The sequence below is a fragment of the Pollachius pollachius genome (genome assembly GCF_949987615.1).
Source record: "Pollachius pollachius genome assembly, chromosome: 1".
NCBI classification, from domain to species: domain Eukaryota; kingdom Metazoa; phylum Chordata; class Actinopteri; order Gadiformes; family Gadidae; genus Pollachius; species Pollachius pollachius.
In genome coordinates this window covers 17,156,288-17,167,542 of record NC_136934.1, presented here as the reverse complement: position 1 = coordinate 17,167,542, position 11,255 = coordinate 17,156,288, and the positions used below count along the sequence as shown (strand labels likewise).

Here is an 11,255-nt window from a genome sequence, read left to right as displayed (position 1 = left end):
CTTGTTTTTAAACAACACACATTCAATGCAGTTTATTATTTTTATTATTAATTCATTATGTCATTGGTGCATCATTTATTGCAAAATTGTTAAAAATCTCAGTAATTTACAGTATAGTATATCATTTTTGGTAGTGTCTATTTGCTTTAATGCATTCATAGATGTCCATGTAGAAAGATCTACATGTCTAAATACTTTTGGAAGGTGACATGAAATCCAGAGGATATCTATGTTATGTTAATATTCGAGAGTCCTGGATGCAACAGTATTTGTCTCCTGTCTCACGCAAGTGAGACATAGATGACCTTGGCCCACCCTGGGCGTAGCATGTATGAGTGACCTAATGAGTCAACTGCAGTCCCAAAGATCAGTCACATTGACGTCTAGCATAGGGACAGTTACAGTGAGGTGTCAAATAGAGAGTACCAAACATGAAGGTCAGTATCAAAAAATATTATGCACTTGAAAAATGATTGAAATGAAGTCTTCCTTAAATACATAATTAATTAGATAAGACGGTAACGCAAGACTTCACAGGGTTGAGTTTGTGATTCACTGTGATTTACCACAATGCATCGTTGAGGTGTCCACATCTAGGAAGCGAATGTTCATCCGAGACTCCATCTCAAGACCTTTCAGAATCTGTTGGAGGATAACAAAATGTCACGTAACTGACTATATTGATGTAAAACAAAGATGGACATTCATAAAAAACATTCCAGATGTTGAACGGATAAATTACCCCGGAAAATTGGGCTCACCTGTTCAAAATGCTCAAAAGTAATTCCTTCATAAAACTCATGGGGTTCCTGAAAGGACAAGAGAGAGATTACACTCAACTTCAAGCAAATTTAAGTCTGGAGAATTGGGACTATAAATCCGAACACGTTCTATCGTAACATTAGGCTATACTTATCTTACCATGTGAGGCACGTTGATGCTTGCCACCTCCAGCATGGCAGCGTCGGCGATGGCCTTGGCGGCCTCCTGCCCGATGGCCCCACTCTTGGAGAGTAGTTCTTCCACCACCTGGAGCAGGGACACGCCCATACAAAGATGTCAAGAGGGTAAGGGGTTCCTGACTAGTGCCAATCAAGCCATTATTGTAGTTGTCACGTTACGTACAACGTTATGCTTGACTATGTACAGCAAAATGTTTGGCCTTTTTGATTGTACTACAACAAGTACAATTAGAACTAGCACTACTTAAAAGTAATAGTAGTGTTACCTTTGGTACCACTAGTGATTTTAGTAGTAGCCTACTCACAGTACTACAGAAGTCAATTACTTACGTACTTAAAATACTAGTCGAAGTTGAAGATAAAATCACACATAACTTAAATCAAATGTTTGGTAGAAGTAGTACTTCCAAAGTAAAAGACTTAGAAATACAACTCCAAGTAAAAGCATCACTGCAACTTTTAGAAGTACTTGTAATTCTATTACCACCAGTACTACTAATATAACTTCTAGTAGAAGTAATATAAAGCAGTAGAGTCAGTTTTGGCGATAGTCTTTCAGGTCTGTGAGGAGGTTAAACCATTACAATGGAGTCATGCAAACGCATGCAAAAGGTATGCCCGGTGGTTAACCCTGCAGGTCATCCTGGGTCAAACCACATGGTGTATGTGTTTTTTTCTCCTGCAACTATTATATATATTTTTGTTTGTTTAACAATCTTCTCACTTCAACAGTCCCAAATTCACACAGGGATTGTGGACCCAAACTGTACAGGTGCTCATTACCACAACTGGTTTTAGTCTACAGGAGGATTTTACTTGAGGCTGAGTAGTATCAAGATTGCAGCTAAAACTTGTTTAATGGAACTTGAGATCAAATGATTGAAACCCTCCCACATGAAAACATTCAAACACAACAGCGCGATAAACACTGCTCCCTTGTACTTATTTTCTCAAACTCCTAAACCCTTGCTTACTGTTCATCAAAGCTGCCCTCACCTTTCTGTATTCGTCCAATGTGATTGTTCCATCGTCGTCTGTATCATGCATGTTGAACAGGACTGAGAGGAGGGCACACAACACAGGTTACTTTCATCAAAGAATTGTCTGAGCAGTACTAATGGTGTCATTTATTGAGTTATCTGTCCGCATATGAAGAAGTGTTGATGCAACATGGGATGCGGCGATGTCGAAAGATTCATTTGGAAATACACAATCTTCCAGTATTATTCAGAACAAAGATATATTACTTCTAAGGATGCTTTCTACTACCTTTTTATTATTATTGTAGTGTCTTGATTAACCCAGCATATTGATGCTTTTGGCCTTTGTCAGTAATGTGACTTCTAGTTTATAACCCTAGCTGCTGTTTTGGGCTCAGTCAGAAATTCATCCCTGTTGTAGCCGTTAGTGTTATCTTCATGTGATGTGTTGCTGTCATTTGAAACAATCCCGATGTTTACGTTTATGGATACTACTACTACTACAACTCTGTTTACATTAGGAATGAAACCGAGCGTTCTCACAGCGAAGCTTCTCTCTCCTGATGGCCTCCTTTTCCTCTGTGGTCATCTTCAGGGTGGGGGGTTTAAAGTGACACATGACCTTCACAAACTGTTGGAAGCCGATCTCCCTGGAGCTGCCCACCTCACCGTCATTCTGGTTCCTGGGTCGGTAAGAGAGCTTCAGGTTTGTACATTGGTTTATGATGCACAAGATTTTATCAAAATTAGTATCTGTATAGCCCCTAATCCCAATGACAATCTCAAAAAGCCTAACAGGTCATATATATTTATGACACCCCCCTATACCTATCCCCCTAGAGGCCAAGGACAATCTCCCTTAATTAACAAGAAAGAAATCTTAAAAAGGAACGCAGTATGGGGGATCCCTCCTTCCAGGGATGGTATGGAGGGCATGGGTGCCATCATGTGGTATGATTTGTTTGATATAACACATATTTACCTATCTGATCCACTCGACATAACACCTTAGTTGTTTAAGCGTATGGAGCGTCTATAGACAGATATTGGTACAACTCATCATATTTGACGTAACGTATACCTTTATACATTATATATATATATATATATATATATATATATATATGTTAAGGATTGAATGAATTTAGGAGCGTTGACAGTTTGACCGCCCTCACCGTTTGTCGAAGAAGGCCTCTATGATCTGGTTTCTGATGGGGTTTTTGTCAAGTGCCTGGATTTTCTCCAGGTTTTCTTTACTGCAAAGGAAAACGTAGAAGTGAAACCAACAGTCAAAAACATTGGTTTCATAGGAATGAGTAATAGTGTATGCCTCAAACGATGTTGTTAGTATTAGTCATTTTGGTTTGTTGGTTTGATTGTTAGACGTGTGGGTTGAGTTATTCCCTTTCCTTGTTTTTCTCAGCGCACATTTTAATAGTATGTATGAATGACTCCTGCTGCGGATAATCGTCCCGCATTTTGTTGAGGTTTTACGTCATGTGAACAACACATATTTAAATAAAGTGCTGGGCAATCAGTGGATTAGCGTGTGTGTCTATTGTCCTGGCCTGGTGGACTGCTGCACACTACTTTTACATTTAGAGGGAGGGAATGTGTGGGATTATGCAAACGATGACTGATTAATTTGTGTATGTGCATGCATGTGCTTGGTTTGTCTAGGCATGTGTGTATGAGTACAGGTTGTAGATGCTTCTATATTTATATGCTTCTGTCTCTCCGTATGACCCGATCAAAGTATTTATAGGACCTTGTGTGGGTGGTGAAGGCAGATTGTCAAATTATCTCTGCTATTATCCATACAGTGGCAAACTATTATCCTGATTATATATTACAAAACACAGCCACTGTAATAGGTATTTGCTGTACATGTGTTACTAGTGCACATACACACACTGTTGTTTATGGTGGTTTGACAGTGGACATGTATTGTGTATACAAATGCTGTTGTAGCTCACCTTATCGTCTCTTCATCTCCACTCAGTTGCCTGAATCTCTTATGGAGGATTCGGATTTGCTCTAAAGAAACTTGCAACATGAAAGTATGTAATTAAAATCGGCCCATAAAGACTCCTCACCCCAAAACATTAACACAATACTGGACCCCATAGCCATAAACCAGGGATGTTTAACAACATGAGCGATTCATAACCAACAGAAGGTCCTTCTAGGAAACGTTCGGATGAGTAGGTAAATGTGATGATTAACATGCAGGATAGGCTAATGGTTTTCCTGAAACCATTAGCTGGAGGAAAAGGTCAGAGGCAACCGCCAAACAATACTATCAGCCTAATGACAAAACCAACTGAACCGCTGTGCTATGATTGTGATGTGACTGGCTTGCCATTGTAATTGTAAATGGACATCCGCTAAATAAGTAACCTGCTGAACAGATAAGGCCCTGCAGATTATTTGGAATGATCAACAACTATGTTTTTTTTCCATCTCTGTGTTAAAGTGGTTGCCAATTCAAGTGCGAAGTACAAGGTCTGTTTTTAGTGTGTAGGTCTAGCCATAGAGTTATAGCCTGGCGCCAGCTCTTCCACACGCACGTATGTTGGGAAGAACATAGACTAGTGCAGGCTATGAAATACCGACCGGGGGGATTCGCGGCCGCTGTCGACCAACGATGACAGGACAGGTAATCAATCGTTTTATCGGTCAAGGTCGACTCAGCCTGCAGATGCTGAATTAATTGGATTTGGGCTATCGCTGCAATGCTTCAAAATAGCCGTTGGTTAACCTCATGAGCTTTCATTGTTTTTGTCCGTTTCATCCATTCCCCTAAAGTTTTAGTGGTTTTGATGTAATGCCAAAGAGGATTCTTAACACCGCCATAAAAATCAACTACGACTTGGTCGTAAATAGCCTATGCCAGATAAGCGGTCAACCGCATTTCTGAGTAGAACTCTAAAGTGCAAATCTCTATATCTAAATTCAAATCAAATTGCAATCCCTATAAGCTTGTTTCTTATAATGTTTTACGTTTTTAATATTTCCTGGTCTAGTATCACAGCATTAAAAAAAAATCAATAAACTTTACAAGTAGGCTGTGGTCCAGCAGGACAGCGCTATGGCAAATCGTATATTGAGAAAACTTGATCTTGACTAATATGCCTTACAATTGGAATTAGCAATGGAAAGTTGTGTTTTCGCGAAAGTGTATATAATTTGTTGATTGGTGTTCTACTTGTTGTAGCCTACCTAGTCATAACTTAGCCCGGTTAATTATATCCTATAGACGCAAAACACACAGCTAATCCTCTCCATCAAATATATATTTGTTACTTACATCCAGTTTTTTCTGACAATTCCTGAAATACGTCCTCTGTTCGGGTCTGGGACGCTCCCATATCGAGACGGATCAGAGGACTGCCGCCACACGCACTACCTGACGCGAATGTTCATACGCGGCAAAGTTTTCTCTGGTACGTGGTGGCTTTGACTGTCAGTCACTCGAGCCTGCTGCGGTGTGAAGACATAAGGAAGCAATTCACGATAACAGCAGCTAACTCTGCGTGGCTCATTCTTGTTTCGTCATGTATTTACACCATTGGTCACTCAGTTGGCTAATATCTTGACAACCTATCTGAATAAAAAATAAACTACGCAACAAAAAAAATACTTGAAACATTTTATTACCACAATTCTCCTCAATTGTCATAATTGTTCTTGGTCCAAGCCACTCATTAACTTAATTTCCTCAAACTTTTCTCTTTGAAGGAGAGCTGAATGACCCGATGAGCCCTCACTTCATTATATTTGACATGTAAATGTACAGAAAGTATTTAAAATGAAACGGGCAAACGCTTAAGTGCATGGGACGTGATGACAAAATGCAAAACATTGAAAGGCCATTTTGCGAAGTGGGCCTATTTGTTTTTCATTTTGCGTATATGTTCGTATTTCGGTCAATGTCAATGAGATAGGAAAAAAAGGGCGGGGGGGGGGGGGGGGGGGGGGGTTCTAGAATCGTGCTGGGTTGGTGACGTGGGACGGGGGGACGTGAATGACATTGCTCATGGTGGGGTGATGAACATTTCAATGAATCACCCATCTCAAACCGCTCAAATGGCAAACTGTAATATTCTGCATTGCAGTATAAATGTTTACAGCGTAAACCGTATACTGTAACAGACTACACATACACACATGCCATCGCTTTTTTGCATTATCATCCACTCTGGCATATATACTGACTGGTAAAAATCCTTTTTGCAACGTCATTCTTTTGAGCGGTGTGAGACAGCTGTGTGGACGGTGAGCTGAGCATGGCCGTCCATCAATGCATACTACGAGGAAGAAGGGCCATTGTTACTACCAGGGTCACTAAAGACTCTAGCTACATTGGCATTGCTTGCTGCTCCGCCGGCTCAGCCGTCTCTTGCGCCTGGCGTTGGTCCCCACCGCTAGAGGGCAGCAGTCTGTGGTAGAGCCGCCGGACAGTGCACAAGGTCTCGGACATATCTTCCGGGTAGCGCGTCTCTAGCTCCTCGTTGGCAACGTAGTGGGTGTTGGAGAACTCCGAGAAGTAGCGGCCAACCTCGGGGTGCCCGATCTCTAAAGGGTCCTCGTGCGGCTCAAGGTTCTCTGAGATGGAAAAAAATAATATTAACCTTCCATTTTGCCAAAAAGAGCATTCACTCACAAATTAATGCTTCTTTAATAATATCATACTTACATGCTTGCTTTATATTACTTCTACTAGAAGTTATCATACTTTACCGCTATTTATTATGACTCAAATAAATGGCTTCTTTTTTTTAACCATTTAGTGGTGCACAGATGAATTAGGGCAATAGAATTACGTGCATGTGTGCGTGCGTGCGTGCGTCCTACCCTGTGCAGCATAGCGGCATGTCCCGTCCTGCACCAGAACGTTGTAGAAAGGCTGGTCGGCTCCACTGCTGAGCTGGTTGACCCGCATGGTGCTGATCCACTCCTGGCTCATAGTGCACTTTGGGTCCCAGCCGTAGATGACACAGTTATAACCCGACCTGAGGTGATGGAAGGAGGCGGGCAGGCTAGTTAGAGGGGGCAGTACAAGAACTGTGGGCATCTCAGTAAGGCTGCTGTGAATGATTGTTTTTATTCCCCCAGCGTTTGAATCATCTTAACAAGGGAGGCTGCTTTGGAACATTGACCCTGCGGTCGTCAACACATCAGAGTCTCTCAAACAAAGGCCGATAAAAGAGGTCTAATCTCCCTTTATTGGCCTTATTTAACCAGCCAGTTCAATAATTAAATACGAAGATACTAACACAAACGCATTGTGTGTGTGCGCGCTTTGGGCTCTTCATGTGAAAGACAAGATATTTACATGTAGAAAAAAAAAGGTTCCAGCAACAGCGTTCTTGGTCAAAGCCCACTTGGGTTCACAATCCAAAAGTAGCAGCAATGCCGCCGCCCGCACCTCTTGTGTTTCATGACCAGGCCTGCGGCGTAGCGGACGTCTACGTGCTCCGCAGCGCTGCGCCGCTTCACCTCGGGCTGCACCGGCTGCTTCTTGTGCTGGATGTGTTCCAGTGTGTGCTGCACCAGGTAGCCCACCGCACCGTGCTGGGATGGGTCCAGCGCTTGGATGTGCTGCAGAATATCCAGCACCTGGAGACAGGGGTCCACCTTTCAGATCAATACCTTCAGGTCCTTCAAGGGTAATGCAAACGCCTTTTTTGCTATTGGTCAGTAGTTTGAAGCAAACGGGATCTGAGAGGTGGTGACAGTCATACAATGTTGGGAAAAACTGATATAAAAAAATTGGTGAGCGTGACATTTGACCTTTAAAAACATCAGGAAAACCAACAGTAGATGAAGCGTGCAGATGTGCCGTTACTGATCTGACCTTCTCTGGCCAGATGCCGAGGTGGAAGTAGAGGCGAGCCTGCAGCAGTAAATACTGGACGTTGTCTGGGTTGATTGTGAGGTATAGGTCCAGAGAGTCCCTCAAGAGTTGGTAGGATTTTTCATTGCCCTCCCTGTTGTAAAAGGAACCGTCAAGTACATGATTAGGCAGAATAGACCTTTAAGATACACTGTTTGGCCAAAGCATTGGTCAAAGTGTGCCTCACGCTGCAAATCAACATATTTAAAAAGGGGTATCGTCACTATTACAATCACTGAGTGTCTCCTCTTAATCTAAGTCTTATTGTCCATTTTCCGATCTCCCTTTTTATGTAAACAAAAAAAGCATTTGTCCCTGAAAGTCATTATTATTTGAACACTGATGCCACACTGAAGCACAACAGAAACAAAAAATAAGCATCACTCACTAAATCAACCATGCTGTTCTTATCATTTAACCATTACCATCCAAACATGCTTTTCACAAGGCACATCAATGTCTCTAGTACCACCTTCAACATTGTAGAGGACTAGGCTTACCCTCTCTTCCCAATGTTGAGTAGGTTTCCCACCATCCTTAGCAGAACCTCGGTGGTGCTGATAGCGCTGTAGTAGTCTGCTGTCACCTGGTGGCCAATGAGATACTCGCACTCCTTGGCAGTCAGCTGCTTGCCTTTGCCAAAAGCATCGATGTAGACAAAGTCATAGATGTCTTCACTCCTGTGGGGGGTCAAAAGTGCAACCATCTTATGAGCAGGTGTCTAAGGTCAGAAACATCATGTGGAGTCCAAAAACGCCCTGCAAAGTCCAAAGCGCCCCGCTTATTCAGAGACACCCTGCTGAATCAGAAACACCCTGTAAAGTCGGAAACGCCCTGCAACGTCAGAGACACGCTGAAACACAACGAGTTCACATTTGTTGATGTTGAGGTTTTCATTAACTATCAATCACATTTTCATTTGTTTCTCAACACCCTTTGCTGTACAAAATTAGGCCAAAGTTGCCTCTTGTAAACATGCGGTCTGAAAGACGCAAGGAGAACCTACCCATTTGGTTTTTGGCACCATCGAAGCAGGAAGTGATTGGGGAAATTGACCGGCTCCAGCTGAACCCCTAGCCTCCTCGCCAGCATCATGTAAAGGACAGAGAGGCTTATGGGTATTCCTGTATGGCGTTGGATCACCTGCATGGTACAAATTATGGAAATGTAAACATCCCAAATCAAAGGAATCATTTCAAATGGTGTAAGAAAGCCGTCTGTGAGGACCGTACCTGGTGGATGTAAGAGTTCAGGGGGTTGTAGTAATCCAACTCATTGCCCTTATACTGAAGCTGCTCGTATAACACACAGTTCAGTACACACACAGCCTGTCTCTGGAGTTCCAGATCCTCTACGTGAAAGCAGCCACCTGCATCTGTGATAGTTAAGGAAATTCATAAGTCATCAGAAGCAAACTAATTCATCATTATGTACGCAAACAGACTACAACCACCCATTCCCTCATCCATCTCTTTGTTGTTGTTGTTGTTGTTTTTTTGACGTGAAGGTGTTTGTAGTGGTGTTCTTAGTGCAAGTGTAAGACCAGTGAACACCAGCTCAGATGCATGCTGGGAGAAAAAAAAAGAAACCTACCTGGAGCCCCCCTGAGGCTAGGGTGAGACGGGTTCTTAATTCTCAACATCTTCTGAACCTTGTCTGTGATCTCTTCCAGTTGGTCCGATATACTGGCTACGGTGATTTCCGCCAAGGGATTACAATACTGGTCCACCAGCACAGCACCTCATAAAGGAAAAGAGATACAAAGCAAAGTTAGGTTACAGCAACCTCACTTTGTTCAGGGTCACGCCTTGTGTCTAAATTAGCAAAAAGCTTGGGTCACTGTGGTCAAAAGACACAGATAAAGTCTGATCAAAAATCTGCGTCTGACATTGACTACACCCCCTCACCCATCCAGAGTTAGAACCACAACCAACCCACATACAAAGTATAATCCCCCAAAATGGAAAACCATTATCAAAATCCAGCATGGTATAAACTGGTAACAGTTGATACCAGTACCTTCCAGAGCTGATTGCTGCACTGGCGACTGCTCCAGAAAAAGCTTCAAACTCCTTAGGATGTTCTGCTGACGCAGGAAGTAGAGTATTTTCTTTGCATAGTACTTCAACGTCAAGCTTTTCCTGAGAAAGAGGAGTAGAACATCATTGTTTCGTGTATGAGGAGGTGCAGACAGCATATACTCTAATAGTTTCAAGCTGAGATATTGCAGTAGTGTAGAGACAGGCCCTCACCATTTGTCTGAATTGAGGATGAAGAGCAGTTCGTCTTCACAGAAGTGTTCAGGTGCCCCCAGTGACTGGATCTCTGCAAAGCTATCCCCCAGCACCTGGCCTACGCACGGCTGAGTCACACAACTGTGAGTTAGTTCAATGTGACAAGTCATACACACCCATCTTGACTCATTATGTACATTTGTGTGCACTTTAGAGGGTTGTAGGTGGGATAACTTCTGGGTATTATGCCTAGAAGTAAGCTTGAACAGGAATGGTAGTTGTGCTATCCTTGGTTGTAGATAAGGCTACTTACAACCTCAGTGAAGAATCTCTTGGAGATGGATTCAACGGTCCGTCTGATTTGTAAACCAACAGTATGTCTTGTTCTGTATTCCCTCAGCCAATCACAGCACTCATTGTGACGGTAATATTTCTGCAATCTTGGCCATCTGTTGAATGATTGGATTAAATCTTATAACAATTGTTACATAATAACAGTGATATTTTATGGACAGTATGCAATCCAAAATCTAAATTTTTGTGTAGTCATTTTGATACTGTTTTCAACATTCAAGGTCACATAGCTAAATATATGCTAATAATTAGATCGTTTAATGCAATTAAAACGTTTAATTATATTGGTTGGAAGTTTTTGCAAGACAATGATTTGCAATGTCCTTATACCATCTGCATCCTTGGCCTGACGTAATGAATTTGGTGCATCAGCAGCACAGATATCTGACAGCTCTTCCGAAGCTCGCATAACCCCCTTGAGTTGGTTTCAAACGGATTAAGAGCATTCATGTACACCCACCCCCCAACTACATCCCCGCATTGTAACGGCAATCATATACAGAAATAAGAGAGATGCAAATAATTGCCCCAGGAATCATTACCTGAGTCTGTATTGGTGTCCCCAGACCTTGCCCCTTCCATGACATACGTCGCGGAGCCGCTTGCAGGTGCATGACGCGTTGCAGATGTCGTCATGGCTGAGGAGAGGAAAACACAGGATGTGTTCGAGCAACTCGGCCGGTAGATCTGTCAGTTTTTTGGTTTGAGACTCGGAAATAGCTCCATTAAGACCCAAATACCCATCTGCAGATACAGACGACGCCATCTTTACTGTTTACCCCGATTACCTAATTTCATAGGCCCCACCCCTTTATGGCGCAGGGGG

The 11,255-nt window shown here is 42.5% G+C and overlaps 2 protein-coding genes across 2 annotated transcripts; both read right to left on the bottom strand.

Moving 5' to 3' along the window:
* Positions 1 to 33: 33 nt before the first annotated feature.
* tesca (tescalcin a) lies at positions 34 to 5,416 on the bottom strand. The gene is made up of 8 exons (XM_079740980.1): positions 5,253 to 5,416; positions 3,919 to 3,988; positions 3,118 to 3,198; positions 2,486 to 2,625; positions 1,959 to 2,020; positions 922 to 1,029; positions 762 to 809; positions 34 to 642 (listed from the first exon to the last, which is right to left on the bottom strand). Exons 1-8 carry the CDS (start codon positions 5,311 to 5,313, stop codon positions 553 to 555), a joined length of 660 nt encoding a protein of 219 aa, XP_079597106.1. The 5' UTR covers positions 5,314 to 5,416; the 3' UTR covers positions 34 to 552.
* Positions 5,417 to 5,713: 297 nt separating this feature from the next.
* Positions 5,714 to 11,195, bottom strand: fbxo21 (F-box protein 21; the record flags this gene model as incomplete). The annotated part of the gene is made up of 12 exons (XM_079739694.1): positions 5,714 to 6,550; positions 6,800 to 6,957; positions 7,374 to 7,564; positions 7,803 to 7,935; positions 8,342 to 8,521; positions 8,848 to 8,984; positions 9,074 to 9,216; positions 9,435 to 9,581; positions 9,861 to 9,982; positions 10,094 to 10,203; positions 10,389 to 10,524; positions 10,972 to 11,195. The coding sequence occupies 12 exons, from the start codon at positions 11,193 to 11,195 to the stop codon at positions 6,303 to 6,305; spliced, it is 1,929 nt and encodes a 642-aa protein (XP_079595820.1). The 3' UTR covers positions 5,714 to 6,302.
* Positions 11,196 to 11,255: the final 60 nt, after the last annotated feature.